General features: G+C 44.5%; 1 protein-coding gene across 3 annotated transcripts in view; it reads left to right on the forward strand.

The window, feature by feature from the left end:
• The first annotated feature begins 5,495 nt into the window (after nt 1-5,495).
• Nucleotides 5,496-18,038, forward strand: part of LOC119176304 (E3 ubiquitin-protein ligase RNF31) — an 89,709-nt gene continuing 77,166 nt past the window's right edge. Inside the window, exon 1 of one of the 3 annotated variants that reach the window (XM_075877324.1) lies at nt 5,496-5,617. In XM_075877324.1, the coding sequence (XP_075733439.1) occupies nt 5,537-5,617 (81 nt within the window). In that variant the 5' untranslated portion in view covers nt 5,496-5,536. The remainder of the gene's footprint in view (nt 5,618-18,038) is intronic. The other 2 variants (XM_075877325.1, XM_075877323.1) reach the window with 2 other exon arrangements.

An 18,038-nucleotide genomic window follows, 5' to 3' on the forward strand; every position in this document is an offset into this window, starting at 1 on the left:
GGGCTGAGACTCCGAGATTTTTCTGTCCGTCGAAGAGCTCGATGATTTGAACGAGGCGAATGAGTCACCAGGAGGGGACTTCGCATTGCGGCAATTGAGGTGGCGAGTTCATCGATCCGAGCCTCAAGTCGCGAAATCACTGTGTCCGTTGGTGGTAAGACAGCGTTTATAGATGGGATCGTCACTTCGTGAACCTGATCAGCGAGCTCCGCCAGTCGGCCAAGGCTGACCTTGCCGGCCACTGCGACGACGAAGCGGATTGGCTGAGAAAGACGTTGGAGGAAGAGCTGGCGAAGCAGCGCTGAGTGGGCTGCGACGTTGTGATCCTCAAGGAGCTGTCGCATTAGGTGTAGTAGTTGGGAGGGGCGCCTGCCACCGAGGTCCCCCTCTACAAGGAGCTGCTGAAGAGGGACGCGTTCTGATTCCATGAATCACTCCAGCACCTTAGTCTTGAGGTGTCCGAGGGGTTGGAGAAGACATCGGAAAGCTCACTGGCAATATCACGAGGAAGGGCTGCGGCGACGTGGCAGTAGCGATGCGATACAGCGAGAATTGTGCCTCGACCTGGTGAAACCAAGTTTGCAGGTTCTGGGGTCAGAAAGTTGGGAGACGCAGTTGCAAGGCCGATACGTCGTGCAGACGTGAGGCTTGTTCAGTTGAGATCGCGTCCGGATCAGTCATTCTCGTTGTCCTATAGGTCACCGCTTGTAGGCTTACGCCATAGGAGCAAAGGAAAGAGACGCCTGAATGACAATCGACGCCAGCAGGGAACGAGAGCCTTCACTTCACGTGCCACTGCCAAGCGCCGTCTTTATTTTCTTCCGTTTACTGTCATGCGCTCTCCGTTTTGCGCACCATCCAAACGAGGGCACTGCAGCGCAAATACACGAAAGCTCTCTTGTGCTTTTCAAGGACCACCGGACTTCACGAGCGCTTGTGAAAGAACAGCGTGAGACCATGCTGTGTAATCTCGAGCTCACTATTAAATTCAAATCATTTCTTAGCGAACTTCAGTTAGTTTGAGCGCATCTATCTATCTATCTATCTATCTATCTATCTATCTATCTATCTATCTATCTATCTATCTATCTATCTATCTATCTATCTATCTATCTATCTATCTATCTATCTATCTATCTATCTATCTATCTATCTATCTATCTATCTATCTATCTATCTATCTATCTATCTATCTGTCTGTCTGTCTGTCTGTCTGTCTGTCTGTCTGTCTGTCTGTCTGTCTGTCTGTCTGTCTGTCTGTCTATCTATCTATCTATCTATCTATCTATCTATCTATCTATCTATCTATCTATCTATCTATCTATCTATCTATCTATCTATCTATCTATCTATCTATCTATCTATCTATCTATCTATCTATCTATCTATCTATCTATCTATCTGTCTATCTGTCTATCTATCTATCTATCTATCTATCTATCTATCTATCTATCTATCTATCTATCTATCTATCTATCTATCTATCTATCTATCTATCTAAGCGCCTACGGCTTTTAGCTCTCCTGGCCGTTTCGATGACGGGATCTATACCAAATTTCTCATGGAATAACATGACTGAGTGACGCGAATACGTCACTAGTCATAACATGAAAATCAAGGTATGTATGCCACGATTTGCATGTCATGGTCTTGCTGCTCTTGCGGTGGTTTCATTCACATGACATATTGTAAAACTGGCATGGTATGACCTGATTGCATGGCGAACATAACTGAGAGACCCTAACGTAGAAATCATGACATGCGTGTCATACGCTCATGGTGCACTCGCGGTCGTTTCACTAGCTTCACGTATATCAAATTTGGTATTAAGCAACGTGAATGAAGGATGAAGATATATGACTGGCGCAAACACGATAATCATGGCATGCGTATCATTTAAGGACAAGACTACCTACCACGCTCAGGATGCGTTCGCGGTGGTTTCGCAAGCTTCACATATACCGAATTTGGTATTATGTGGCGTGAAAGGATGATCAAGGTTTATGAAAGGTGCACACATGATAATCCCGATATGCTGGTCATGTAAGAACATGAGTACATGCTATGCTCATAGTGCGCTCGCGGCCGTTTCGCTAGCTTCACATAATACCAAATTTGGTGTTACATGACGTGAATGGATGACGAAGGTATGTGACTGGTGCAATCATGACATGCGTGTCATGTAAGAACATGATACATGCCACGCTTATGAAGCGCTCGTGGCTGTCTCGCTAGCTTCAAATATACTCACTTTCGTATTACGTGATGTGAATGGACGATGAAGTTGAGTGACACATCAAAACATGATAATCATGATATGCGTGTCATGTAGCACATGACCACATGCTACGCTCATAGCGCGCTCACGGCTGTTCCACTAGCTTCACATATACTAAATTTGGAACTACGTTACGTGAATGCACGACGAACACAAATGCCAGGCGCAAACATGATAACTATTATATGGAAGTCATGTACGACATAAATGACATGCCTACCACCGCTGGGCTGGTATTGCAAACGTTAGTGGTGCTGTCGTTACGTGACTATAAACAACATACTTGTATCTTATCTTGATACCTGAGTGCACAAAACAATTCTACTTGTGTTTATTTTGTTCTACATCCATGCGCCTCCTAACGTTGTGCTGATTTTAAAGTGATACGTCAACCTTCCTCATTCGTGCTTCGTATATCATCGATTCCCACTGTAAGTGGGATCTGCCAATTTTTTTATCCATATCTTTCTTCTTATTTTTTCTTCATCTCTTTTCTTTCTATTATTCCTTCTTTATCCCACCCCTAGTGTAGGCTAGCCAACCCAGCCAAGCTTTATTAACCTCCCGGTCCTTGCTCTTTATCTCTCTCTCTCTCTATCGCTAAGCCCGGACACAACAAGCCCGTGAGTTTAGGGAAGCACACCATATCAAGGAAAAGAGATACTATTGCGTCGGGCGACTTCTTATTTTTTCTTCATCTCTTTTCTTTCTATTATTCCTTCTTTATCCCACCCCTAGTGTAGGCTAGCCAACCCAGCCAAGCTTTATTAACCTCCCGGTCCTTGCTCTTTATCTCTCTCTCTCTATCGCTAAGCCCGGACACAACAAGCCCGTGAGTTTAGGGAAGCACACCATATCAAGGAAAAGAGATACTATTGCGTCGGCGACAGGGCCATCTGCGTTTGTAAGAATGAGATGGAGTTTTTTGGATGCGATGTACGTAGCCTGATAAGTGTATGGTCTTGTCTATATATGCACTGGCTCTGTCTGCGCATCGCTATGCTAGATATTTCATTGCCACCCCTTTGAAATAAACCAGTTCTTCGTAGCGCTTGTCCTGCCGTCGATCATGTACTTGTCTTCTATTTGTGTCAAAGAATATGTCAAGCACGATTGCCGTTGGTGGCCACTTGGTGCCATATTGCCTACTTTAGGTTCCCGTCTGGCTACCAAAATTTCAGGTTGGCGCCATGGCTAATTATTGGCTACATGGAGGTTTTGCTTTGGTGCATTTAGTCGCCAATATTTTTATTGTTTGTATGTAAAGAAAGAAGCAAGCCTATAGACAACCGGCTGATTTTTGCTAAGCTTTTTTTGTTGCGTCAGCCGATGCACACGGGTGTCCTTGTCCCGGGAGCAGGCTGGTGCGTATCGAGGCATGCCCACGCAACGCATGGCGTGCCTGCTGTTGTGCCAGAGCTTGTTATTAATAATAATACGTTCATAGAAGAGTGTAATATTACTTCGGATTTCAATCGTGCTTTTAGCATAACAGCCACGAAATGCAATTTTTCTCCTCCCGTCTCTATCGATTCATAGATATTTTTGCCACTTGATTTTATTTAGTACAATTTACCACCTTAGCCCCCTTGACGACACATTTGTTTTATTACCACGTTATATGTCCCATCGCATTGGTTATTGCTATCAGGTAGGCATTACATTTGGTAAAAGACGAAGCCTTTCTTCCAAGCACAGGAAAACAGTGAAATCACCTTCGTTAGCGTTCAAGTGGTGATAATAATCGTATTTGAGAGACAGTAGCCCCTATTGTACAATTTGTTGGAAATCTGTTCATTATTCACTCTTACTCACTGTATTTTTTATATTTTTACTTTTCTTTATAACTTTTCTCTTTAATGCTCTTCGCATTGTAGTAAGTAAATAAGTATACAAATAAATTTTCTGTAACTCACCCGTGGCTTGAAGACCAAGCTACAAAAATTTTTTTTCTTATACTTCCACGTTTTGCACAATAAAAATTATATTAAGTGTGACTAAGACTTTACTCATAACACCACTTTATTCTAACTGGCTAGAAATATGTCGATAAAATTAAATGGCATGGCCACTTTGGCATGAATTATGACTCCTTTTCTAATCTACCCAACGGCAACCCCGATGTCAAGTATTGTAGCTAAATTTCTGATTGACGTTTAACTATTTCACATACTCTTCTTCCGGCTGTTCCGTTCGTACTTACGGTCGCAAAGTTGACTACGACGTCACCGCTTCATTACAACGAAAAAGCGCGAGAATAGTTGACGACGACTTCAAATTAGCGCTAAAGAGAGCACACCACGACAAGCGCCTGTCCTGCCGTTTCTCATGTGCACATCTTTTTTTTTCACTCATTTGAAGATGTCAATTATTCCTCAACTCTCCCACCAACAAGCTCTCATAAAACGTGAGAACGCACGTTCACAGTTGTGCCTAAGAATTACACTATGGTATACTACAGTGCCTTAACAGATAAGACTGCAAAGTGTGAATATTATTGATGATGATATGTGAAGTTTAACCTCCCGAAACTATCATATGATTATGAGAGACGCTGTAGTGGAGGGCTACGGAAATTTCGACCACCTGGGGTTTTTTTAACGTGCAACCAAATGTGAGCACACGGGCCTACAGCATTTTCACCTCCATGGAACATGCAGCCGCCTCAGCTGGGCTTCAACTCCGCGACCTGCGGGTCAGCAGCCGACTACCTTAGCGACTAGACCGCCATGGTGAGGTACGTGAATAATATCTTACGAACCACACGAAAAACGTGTCATACAAACTGTACTGTGCTGAAGTTTCACTGAAGTGTTATATGCATGTGAGCTCACAGTTGTCTTATGTACGAGGTGTTTCAAGCTCTTAGAGGTCAGACCACCGTTTGGGTTAGACAATTTAGTCTAGCTCAGTGAAGTGAACGAAGGCTGAGAGAAAGCAATATTAAAAGAGCAGCAGCGTATTTCAAGTTATTTCACCTACATGAACAGCGATTATGTAACGCATGTCTTTTTTTTTTGCCATTTGGCTATTTTTGAGATACACTTCACTCTTTAGTTACTTTTATACTGCGTTCAACGTGCTTTCGGCGCGTTTAGGTGACATTATCTGGGAACCCTTCCACAGCTCCATATCAACATCGTCCCGTCCCGTATCAGTCCTGCTACGCGGTGACGTAGTCGCGCTCCGAGGGGCGGCGGCGCGACGGTTCCCCGCCGTAGTTCCGGCTTATCTTATTCGTGTTGCCCGACGCACCACATGGGCGGTTTCGCCTCGAGCGTCGCTTTTCTTCATCAAGAAGCGGCAGGCAATATGGAGCCGCCGAGAGCAGTCATCAATGTGAGTGGGTCTGCTTTCTTTTCCTGAACGTAGCGTAACGGTTCGCTTGAAGTTCCGCCTCTCGGAAAACTGTTTGCCGAGTGAGTCTTGTGTAGGGCAACCTCTTGCTTTGCCACTCGCAATATTTGCACAGAAAGCTGGCAATTCCGTTTGCTGCTGGTTTCCAAAACTAATCTCGGCTCCTCAAGGAAAAGAGAAAACACGCGCAGAGAATTGAAGACAGATGTGGTGGCTTCGTGAAACGTGAGACCACAGAACACGTATACAACAAAGGCGGCGAGCCACTGACAGCTCTTATCGGCCGGGCGAAATGTTTCTCGATGCTTGCTGTGAACGTAGCACATAAAACTATAATTGGCAGAAGCATACTCGCACTGACTTAGGCGAGTTGGTGAAGGTTCTTATATAGTTGTGAACGGTGCAAAAAATGCGAGACACAAAATGCTGAAAACACTAAATGATGAGACAGCCGGCACCCGTCCTTATGTTCTCATCGTTTGCGCCGTTCCTAAGTATGAACTGCCTTCTGGTACCCATTACTGTACGGGTCATCCCTTGTGAAAGTTATAATGCTACGCTGCGTAATCTCTCTCTTTCAACCAATGGAGAGGCTCGATGTAAATACTGTGGTTGACGATGTTTTACCGATTAATGGATCCAAAAAAGTATCTCTTTGCATGCGCAAGGTTAAAATAAATTTCATTAGACAACCTAACGACTACAATTGAAACCGAGTTCTGGTAAGGTAAGGTAAACCTTTGAACCGTTTTATCAGGAGAGCAGCCTCCTGGAAAAACATTGTGATAGCGGAAGCTGCGACAATTGGATGCGCAGACATTAATACCGGCTGATGAATACAACTGCGTACTGATTAATGCAAATGTATTTCTGAAAGATGCAAGTTTACTGTGCGTATACCTCGACGGCGCTCGCTTTTTCAAGCACTGGGAAACATTACTTGTTCGATCAGTGATACCGCCACAGCAACAGGCTGGAAGCCATGGCACTGAAAGCATGTCGCATTTTTTTTTACTATGCGCCTTTTAGGAGCGCCAGGTAACGTTACTGATTGTCTCATGTGCATTCAGTAATGTTCTTTAGCGCAAGTGATTCTCTGACACCTCAGGAAAACTGGCAGTGGATATCGCACTTTGTTACGAAAGGTGGGCGGAATCTGCAGTGTTTATATTTCGATCGTCAGACATTTGCTGCGACTGTTCGATTGCATTTCTTTCTCGCTATACTTGACTGTTCGCGTGTGCCCCTTTGAAGGCTTGGAAAATATCATAGTGAATAGCACGTGAAGGCGTTACCATTACTGAAAGTGCAGGTCAACAATTTTTTTCGCTCTGAATTTTTTCGCCTTTACATTGTGGAAAAACGAACGGTGATCATGATTGCATGACGGTGGCACACGTCAAAGAAAAACAAACAGCTAGCAACATTGCGTAATTTTTGCAGATACTCACAATACCGATGCGATAATGTAATTGAAGCTACGTCTAGTATTCAGCTAGTTATAGCGATGACATTTTGTCCTGTGCAAGGTATTCCAAAAAAGTTAAGAACACTTTGTTTCGCCGATGTGTAAACCTGACGCCAAACTGCTGCTCATTCATGGGGACGTGCACCCGCTGCGACACTATTTCCAAGTTAAATGCTTCGCATACTGAAAGAATGCACACCATAAGGCGAGAAGGAAAGAAAGAACACGCACGGGGGCTCTTCTTCATCGTGCGAACACAGAACTATCTCGGGAACAGGCTCGTTCTAATTGAAGTTCCGTGCTGTCGCTAGGCATCTAGCGTATATTGGCGCTTTAGCCGGCTCTCGCCGAGTAAAAAGAAAGACCAGGTATACGTATTGAAATATATATAAAGCGAAGTTTTAGCGAAATGGCTGTGCTCAATGCGATGCTTACAAGTGTTTATTTTCGCTATCATCAGCCTGTCTACTGCACGACGAATGCCTCTCCCCAAAGATCTCCAGTTTATGCTTGTTCGCGCGAGACTCAATTTAATGCCACCCCTTTGTTTTTTTTATTCGCCTTCCTAGCATTCTACTGTCCTCTCCTGTGCTTCCGATCTTTTAGAACCGACCCCGTTCACGTGTGTGTTCCTTTGCACTGCTCGTGTGTTCATTTACATGCCCACTGCTTACCTGTCCAGTGCATTACGTGGCATGCCGTACCTAACTGTTTTCTCTGAACGTAAAGTGGACTATTGACAACCCTGTTTGTTTTTTATGCTGCGTGTAATGTCATGCTATGTTTATTTATGCTCTATTGAAGTTAGCAAGATTGCTTTAAACTCGAGCACCAAACCAGAATGATGTGCAAGCTTATTGCCTATGTACTTATACTTAGGGGCAGAGCCTCGGCCCGTGGTCGAAAATCAATCCGTGATTTCCCCAATATTGCGTGCTTCATAATCACATCTTGGCTTTGGCGCGTAAAACTTAAGCAGTTATAGTACCATGTTCTATTTTTAAAGACGTAGATTCAGCTATGTGTACGATGACTGAAGCAAGCGTATACACTCGACGGATAAAATTGAACCTTTCGGCGGCCAAAACGGGTGCCTTGTTTACAATGAATGAATGTACAGCGGTGTTTATTATATATTCGTCGAAAAATGCAAATTGCTTGCGTATACTTCAGGGAGTGGGTCCCATGGACGATTTAGGTTCCTCGCCAGACAAGGTTTTCTTTTTCAAACATTTATAGCCACCAACGATGTTTTTGCAAATGTATTCAGTACATGCTTTAAAAATTTTTCGTTATTTGAGTTCTGTTATATGAGAATGGGAGGGGGGGAGGAGGTAGGTATACTTAGGTGGTAATAGGGCGATGAGAGCTTGTTTTACGCTGTTGCCCTGGGGGTGCCTTCATCCTTCCATATTGCGGGATCACCCACTGGGTAAACGTGACTACACGTCGAAATCATTCAAAATCGCGGGATTACCCACAAGAATATTGGTATCCCACGTACGCGGTGACATGCCCACCTGCGCACACCTGTTGGCCTGAGTGTGTGTGGTGACCCAAGTTTTGGGAACTTGGAAAACCAAGGAAAGCCGCTGAATGTCATGCACAATATAAAAAGAAGGATCACATCTTTGAGAGATACTCATGAGTGGTTGTTATACGAGAATGTTTTATATAGCGATTCACTGTTATATTAGGCATACCAGAGGTACAGTCTGTTTCAAACTTGGGGTAAATCACGTAGCGCGCGGCGATCGCGCGGTTCAACCACGTCGTCGTCTACGGCGGTGTGCGCTGGCCGCATTTGTCAGTCAGCGGGCGAATTTTGCCGTTGCATGCGGGAACTGGGCCGATATCGGGATCGCGTCACTGTACACCTCGCTGCCGTTCAAAATGAGCGCCGTTATCACTGCCACAGGGGACATGACAAGGTATTAAGGGAAGTTAGAAGCTGCACGCGTGATTTTCGGTGTTGATGAGTGAGTGATGCTTCATATATTGAATTTATTTATTTATTCATTTACAGAATACTGCAGGCTCAAATCGGAGCCCATGCAGGAGTTGGAACAAGCGCTTGTACAAAAAAAAAAATATTGTAGGCCCGTGTGCTCAGATTAGGGTGCACGTTAAAGAACACTAGGTGGTCGAAATTTCTGTAGCCCTCCACTGCGGCGTCTCTCATAATCATATGGTAGTTTTGGGACGTTAAACGCCACAAATCACACAAATCAAACAAAAAATTCACAATCAATCAGTTCTCAACGCGTGCAATGTACACACGAAATAAATATTCTCATACAAACAAGTACACATAGCAATTTATATTCAACACCATTTTTGCCACATAAATCAGTAACAATTCATGACCAGAAGAAGAATATGTACACAAAAACTACACAAATACATACTCGCAGTATAACACAGGCACAGCAATAGGAGAATTATTACGTTAGCACATTTGTGTAAACAGCTAGGATTACTAGTGCACGTACTTCCTGTACATACGAATCAAAAAAAGTGATAGTGCTTATGTGATAAAGCCGAAGTAGTCAATGTGTTGTAGTGATTCAAATGACATTGAGAAATGGAATTCTATTGAGAAGCACGTTTAAAGTCGTTACCTTGACCTAAAGAATTTCTGAACTCATTCTAGTTTGTTTTATTGTTAAACCCACATAGTTGCACGGCAGTGTAGAGTGCTTCATTTTTCGTTTGCGTGAAATATAAATGCCACACTCGGTACATGCTCATTATAGACTTCCCTGTCACAGTGTACTGCGGTGCACACACAAAAAAGTATATGTGAACACACTCAAACCACACCGTTTCGAAATAGCAAACAACGTATGCTGTTAAGTACTGTTTTTTGTACCCTGTTATCGCCAATGAACGCTGATAGGTTGGTAGCGCACAACGTTTAGTACGGAATATCGCCTAGTTCCCACAGTAACAATGAAATCAGCAGGCTGCCCGACAATGTGGCCAGCGCGCAGCACTGCTGCATACGATGCAGTTGTAAATACCACGGCTATAGGTCAGCGAGTATACCCCCCAGGTAATCGAAACTTCACCACAAGCAGCGCCAATTTGTCCCCTCATGTTTGGTAGCCCGAACTGTGAAACTAAAAAAAAAAATAAAAAATTGCTGATGCTGCTATGGCAGCGCTTTTGTTGATGGCAGAGGAGGAAACGCTGAGACGTTGTCTGCTACGTGCTAGACGAGCGCGTGATTGCCTTGTGAGCCGCAAACGGAAAAGAACACCGCTAACATTTTTTTTCAGGTTGTGTTGCTTCCGCATATATTGTTTTCAACAGCTTTCGGTTGCTAATTTTCTCAGACTCTCAGTTCCAAAAACGTTTGTTTGGAAATATTTCTCAGTTGAATGCACGCCAGTCAGCAAGCCTTCAAGAGTGACAGTTTTGTTTGTGCAAGAAAAAGAAGTATCGGAAAATGTGGGTTAGCCACTGTTTTTATTAGCAAGGTATGTCAAACAATAAAACTCAATACAGGCCACAATAGCACAAAGCTGTACATCTCGTACAATAAATACAAATGTTGGCATTCTGCATCGGTTACATAAACAATTTAATAAAATTCTTGACATAATTCACCGTATACAAAATATCGCTGCAGGATTCATAACGTTCATTGGCTGTACACAATACAATTCTCCAGAATCAACTGCTTATAGTAACGCATTCGTGAATAATGAACTGACCATGAAGTGCAGATGACCAGCACATTGAGCCGAACACTACCAGCTCCTTTTTTTTATATGAAAGTTGCTAGTCGAAACAATCTTCTATATAACAAGCGAATTTCCTACATAACTCAGCTTGTGCTAATGCACCGTTACATGTTGATTGAATTAAATTTACATTTTACCACTTGACTATTTCTCAGTACAACGCGTAAAGCATCGTTCAAAGCAGTAGCATTGCTAAGAGGGCATTGAGTTACAGAATTCCACACCAGTATATTCCTCGCAATTTGTAAGGCACATATTTTCTATCACAGTTTAGACATGAGTATCACAAACCTACAACAACAAACGCCAAATGTCACCCTGCATGCAGACTGAGCTTTCCATCGAGAACAAGTAAATGCAGTATAGGCAAGTGTTGATGGTTAATCATCATTGAAAATTGGGCTAGAACAGTGATGCACAAAGGTATTACGGAACTCGCACCTTCTTGACATAGAGAAATGTTCACCAAAGCGATCGTGTTGCACAGGTCTCGTCATGTTGTCATCGTTGACGGCCGCGGAGGAAATTCAGATCGACTGCATTTAATGAATCAGTCTGCGCACATAGCTCAGAACGGGTATATTTTGACCGGCTTTCAAGACAGTCCACTAATTAGCCTGAATAATATAAAGTATGCTTTTTCTTACAGAGCTCCTGTCCAGCTACGTGCGTTATGTTAGAAGCGTAAGAGGAATTTGAGCTGTACTATTAGTTTTGTAATTGGTTGAAGGTAATTCGTCATTTGACTTTTGAAGACGCTTCTACAAACCGGTGAAAGCCTCTAAACTTTGCTGGCCCACTTGCTTGTGGCACAGTGGGCTTTGTTGACTTACTAAAATATTTCTAGCTTTTCTAGAAGGAGCTTCTTCCTCCTCATTTGGTTTTAAAACGAAAGTATTCATGGCGAGAATGCCGGGTAGTATTAGTTATTTTGCAACTTCACCACATCAAGTTCGAGGTCTCGAATTTCGCGTATCATAGCAGTGCATTATAGCGCAACCATGTGAACTATGAATGTCTGCATAAAGACAATATCTTGCACGCTGTTTGCGCTGACATCAAAATGCGCTAAAGTGTCTTGTAAAGATAGCCTACTCAGGAGACTGCCCAAAAAACAGCTGCACCTACGAAAATATTAAGGTCTTAGTTCGACAATTTTTCCTAATATTGAAGCTCCTGAAGCTTTCGTTTTGCAGCGGACTTTCTCTCACGCTGTTTTGTTGAGGGCCCCATTTATGTCACTTATGTGCAGCATAAGCCATGCATAGCAGAACTGCCGCAGAAAGTCCAAGCGGTAGTTTTCAGATCAAAAGATTACTTTGGGCAGACTGCTGTTTAGCTTATCTTTCAGCACAGTAGTTAAGCGTCACAAATGCACGACCACGCCTATGTGTTCCAAATATCATTTCTTTATGTCCTTCACTGCCTCGAAAAAACATCAGAAGGAAGCGTCGAATTCGCAAAAAGACCGCCTTCCTTACCATGAGACTGAAGCATCGCTAAGGTTTAGTAGGAACCTGAGAATGCCGGATCACCACTCCAAAGTAATGACTCACAAATGCAATCTGCTGGCCTATTCTCAAGAAATCGCTGCGCGATGCCACCGGCAAAGCAGTACAACGCATTCTCCTCTGTGATATCATGGAGGTCTTCACCCGAGGTCTCACTTGGGAAAATCGTTTCTGTTACCACAGTCTGATGAGCTTGAGGCTCACGTAAGCTCGACCGTGCAAGTAGGTGCGAATCGACAACTTCGCAGTTCCCGCGCGACGACAGGTTTGAAAGTTTTCTAACGGAAACGAGTTTCAACGCAGCGATAAATTGAAACACATTCGGATGTTTATTGCAGCCATGCTTCTGCCTCAATGTGCCGAATAGGTTCTCTAGCGAGCCTTGCTGCAGGCGACGAGTCAAGAGGCAAGTTAAGTTAAAATTTGTATGAAGGTCTCCCCACAGCGTAAGGACAGCCTGTATGGTGACTAGCCACACGGATGGTGTGCGGCTGCCTAGGACTGTCAAATCTCCACGATATTCATTTGATTTCCTCTAGTAAAAACGCAAGGGGCTCTGAGGTGGCACTTAAAGCATAATTCTTTTTGCCAGGAGTGCTATCAGTGGCACTTTTGCTATTCAGGCAATCAAATAGCTTGTCCATCTGTTCTATAAAATCTGCAGTAGATTTGGCAGTCGCAGGTAGCTTACAGCGTGCTCAGATTTGGGTGCACGTTAAAGAACCCCAGGTGGTCGAAATTTCCGGAGTCCTCCACTACGGCGTCTCTCATAATCATATGGTGGTTTTGGGACGTTAAACCCCACATATCAATCATCATATCATACTTGCGCCACGAACTTGACCTTCATGCTGTTGAAAAGGACTTGCGCCGTGAACTTGACCTTCATGCTGTTGAAAGGCCTCCTGTAGATATGATCCAATATTAATTCTCTCACCAATTTTACTGTAAGTGGGTCAGAGCACTCGAAAAGTTCGCGAATGTATCCAATTTTGTGCCAATAGAAAGCTTGCGAGAGCCTCGAAAGTTATTTCTTGTGCACTTCAATAGATGTGGAGTGTCGAAGAAGAAATAAACTTTGTGTCAGTTCACTTCAAAGCATGGATTTTGCGGTGTGGCTGTCGATTCATGAAAAATAAATTTATTGACCCCTGATCACACATCACGGCCTTGACATACAGCTCGCATTCTGCAAGTTGCGCTATCAAGGCTAGTAGCAGTATCTGGATCTTTTCCGCACGCAGAGCAGTTTTGGCAACAGCGAACGCCACTGGCATCACTCACGATCGCGAGATCCCAGAAAGCAGTGCTACAAACGCTACATTTGCCACTGCTGTTGTCCTCTCTGCATCATCTGAAAGTCCAATGACTACGTCAAGTTTTGTGTCATACTGTTAATTTGGTCTCACTGAAATTTCATCAAACGCAATTACTCATGCCCCTAGTTCTATTAGCTAATTTTTTGCTGAATCTTTAACAATGTCCAATACGTTAGAAATAATTCCGGATGTCGTTGGAATTTCAGATAACCACTTTCGAAGGGACTTCGGTGATGGCAAACCGAACGCTTTATCGAGTTGGCGGTAAGAACTTGGCCCATGAGAAGACAAATTCGAGGCGAATTCCTTAACCTCTCGAGACCACCTTCTTCCCTTCCTCTTGCGACAATTGAGTGCCACTTGGCTACCCAAGAGTTTGTACAACTCAGAGCTCACATGATGCTTTAACTTGTCGAGCGCTTCCCGTGTAGTAACTTTTCGTCGGATTTTTTTCCTCGCTGACTTCTGTTACCTTTGCGCATTATTCTTTAGTCACTTGATGACGGTGGCGGTCTTCGGTAAATACACCTTTCTCTTTGGACCTCGGTGAGGTGGTGTGGAAACTGTAAAGAGAGATGTATACAATATAATTTGTCTCTGGGTCAGCATACGTACACAGGGCGAGCACAGCGTCCTCTCTGTAAGCAACTGTCAGGCACTTTAAGGGGATTTCGTTGGCAACAAATAAAGACCAAATATCATGTCTTCATAATATTGATGCATATGATAAGTCTTTGACATACACAATTTCTAATTTTTGTGACGGGTTCAGCTACCTATAAGAATTTTACACTCACTTAGATAGTTGTGGTTATCAAAACCAGTATTGATATTAACAGCGCTTCATGTTATGGCATCTTACATGAACGGTATATAGCATGAGATGAGTGCTGGAAGATATCATTTTTTCATTCATTGTTTGCTCGGATTTCTCTTCATATTGTCACAAGGACACAGGGACGCAGGCACCAAACAGGGCGTTTACTTCCGTAACCAAATGCCAAAAACACGAGCACCAGAGCACGGGCCCACAGAACTGCTTCGTTATCCTCCTCAGAAGCTGGCCACTATAGTTGCCAGCCTACATTGCGTGAATCCCCGCTTTCAAAAGCGACGGTCCCGGTCGATTGACTAAGATGCTAGAGATGGCCATGGAAAAAGATGGTCACGTCAACGAAAAAAAAATAACCCCACGCTGTTGTGGATAATAAGAAAACGTTCGAAGTGTTCATAACTCGCGGGAGTGGTACGGTTTCCTCCATACTACATGGACTACTTCTGGACGTGGACGTCTTCGGTTTAAACTGGTGTCGTAGCTTTGGGGAACTACCTCGTAATTCACGTCACTGAGGCAGAGCTCAACTTCGTAAGGGCCAAAGTAGTGTCGCAATAGCTTCACCGAGAGCCCGCGATGCCGAACTGGTGTCCACACCCATACATAGTCACCTGGTTGATAGTGGACGTTTCTTCGACCTTGGTTGTAACGGCGAGCGTCGGTATCTTGCTGCGTGCGAATGCGGTTCCATGCAAGCTGGCGGGCTTTTTCGGCTTTCTCAACGAAGTCGTCAACGCTGTCATTTCTGCTGGTGTCCTGGCCTACAGGGAGCATATCGTTTAACGGTGTTGTGACGTGATGGCCATAAACATTCGAATGGTGTTGCGTCTGTGGTCTCTTGCACAGTTTCATTATAAGAAAACGTGACGTACGGCAAAATTTCATCCCACGTTTTGTGCTCTACATCAACATACACAGATAGCACGTCGGCCAGTTTTTCGTTTAACGGATCCGTCAAGCCGTTTGTTTGGAGATAAGCTGTTATTTCCCGGTGGTTGGTGTGCGTCATCTTGGCGACTCGTTGCAATAACTCTGCCGTAAAGGATGCTCCGCGATCGGTTATGAGAACAGCAGGTGTACCATGACGCAAAACAATGTCGTGGACGAAGAATCTGGCAACTTCAACTGCAGTTCCCCTAGGCACAGATTTAGTTTCTCCATAGTTAGTCAGATAGTCGGTTGCGACGATTATCCACTTATTTTCTGAGGATGACGTAGGGAATGAACCAAACAGGTCTATTCGCACTTGCTGAAACGGTGCTCGATGTGGATCTAAAGGCTGGAGGAAGCCGGCGGGCTTTGCGGATGGTAATTTATGCCTCTAACAGTCACGGCAGGTGTGGACATAGCGCTGAACGGACGAATACAGCTGTGGCCAGTAGTACTTTTGTCGGATGCGCGATATTGTCCTAGCTAAGCCGAAGTGAACGGCGGGAGGATCTTTGTGGTACGCCTGCAAAACTTCTTCATGGAGTGCCGTTGGAACGGCGAGGAGAAAAGTTTCCTAGTTGCTCTATTTCTCTTGTAGAAAACATTGTTTCGCAGGCAATACGATGTTAATCCACGTGAAAGCTGGCGTGGGACGGTAACGTCTTCTCCTTGAAAATGCTGGATGACAGGAAGTAGCTCAGTGTCCTCACGTTCAAGCTCAGCCATCCGCACCACATCGACGATGCCAAGAAGCGGTAAATCTTGTTCAGTGTCAGATGACGTCGGGGAAATAGGAGCACGAGACAGGCAGTCAGCATCTGTATGTTTATGTCCTCATCAGTAGACAACCGATATGTCGTACTCTTGAAGGCGGAGGCTCCAGCGGGTGAGGCGGCCTGATAAATCCCGTAAAGTGGCAAGCGAACAGAGCGAATGGTGGTCTCTGACCGCTCGAAATGGCCGGCCGTATAGGTAGGGTCGAAACTTGCTAATGACCCAGACGACTGCTAGGCACTCTTTTTCGGTGGTAGAGTAGTTAGCCTCTGCTTTTGTGAGGCTGCGGCTCGCGTAAACGATCACATGCTCTGCGCCGTCCTGCGATTGAACTAGAATATCCATGGCTCCGATCCCTACGTTGCTGCTGTCCATGTGAATCTGCGTCGGCAGTGTCGTCAAAATGTGCCAGCACTGGAGCTGTCTGCAGTCGATTGCGTAGCTCTACGAAGACTTGTTGTTCTTCTTCCATTCATACGAAGGGCACATCTGGCCGTGTCAGTCTTGTAAGAGGTTCCGCCATTTTCGAAAATTCTTCGACAAAATGGCGGTAGTAGGCACAGAGTTCGAGGAATCGCTGAACAGCCTTCTTGTCTCCAGGACGAGGGAAATCGGCAATGGCAGCCAACATTTCCGAATCTGGTCGAACACCCCCCGGGCTCACCATGCGGCCGAGAAACTTGAGTTCCTAATAGCCAAAGTAGCACTTTTCAGGCTTGATAGTAGGGTTTGCCCTCCTTATTGCAGTGAGGACACTTTTTAGCCTTGAAAGATGTTCGTCAAACGTGCTTGAAAACACATCACCCAAGTGTACAAGACACGTCTGCCACTCAAGTCCAGCAAGTAGTGTCCATCATGCGTGGAAATGTGGCGGTAGCGAAACAGAGACCGAACGGCAGCACTTTAAATTTGTAGAGCCCATCGCGAGTCACGAACGTGGTTTTCTCACAGTCGCCTTCATCAACTGCAATTTGCCAGTACCATGATTTGAGATCTAATGATGTAAAGATTTGTGCATGGCGTAGACTGTCTAAGGCGTCATCAATCCGTGGCAGGAGGTAAACGTCGCGTTTTGTGACTTTGTAAAGCCGTCGGTAGTCGACGCAGAAGCGTAGTGTGTTGTCTTTTTCTGTTACTAGGACAACAGTTGACGCCCACGAACTTGTCGAGGGTTGAATAACGTCATCATTCAGCATTTCTTGTACTTGACGCTTAATCACCTCTCTTTCCTTCGGGGATACACGGTATGGATGTTGGCGAAGAGGCCACGCCGACTCCTCGGTAACAATGCGGTGTTTTGTAACGGTGGTACGTTGAACTTTTGATGTTGTAAAGAAGCAGTCCGAGAATTCTGTCACAAGGTTTAGCAGCCGCTCTTTTCGTGCACCTGGCAAGTCTAGATTAACGTGAATGCGGCTGCCCAGATCAGCACAAGCTTTTTCATGTGGTAAGGTTGTATACAATGTGCCGGCATTGGAAAAATCGGTAATTTCACCGAAAAAAGCGATAGTGGGGCCTCCATGGCCGTGCTGAAGCTCAATGCTGAAATTAGTCAGCAGAACACGAGAACGTATATTCTCTAACCGAACAAGGCATCGGGCTGTTTTGTTTGAGCAGCAGCTAGATATTTGCCTCTGCAATACCTTCATATTCGTTGAATTAATCGAAAACGTTGCAGGTTACCAAGGTCAACACGCTAGTCTTCGGCGGTAACGTGCCGTCATCATCAACAATACTTAAAGCATTGACGTAACTGTCATGAGGGTTGCGCGCTAAAGCGTGTGCCGTAGAAAACGTCACCTGCGACTCTTGCAAGT

Source organism: Rhipicephalus microplus, chromosome X, assembly GCF_043290135.1.
Source record: "Rhipicephalus microplus isolate Deutch F79 chromosome X, USDA_Rmic, whole genome shotgun sequence".
Classification (NCBI taxonomy): Eukaryota; Metazoa; Arthropoda; class Arachnida; order Ixodida; family Ixodidae; genus Rhipicephalus; species Rhipicephalus microplus.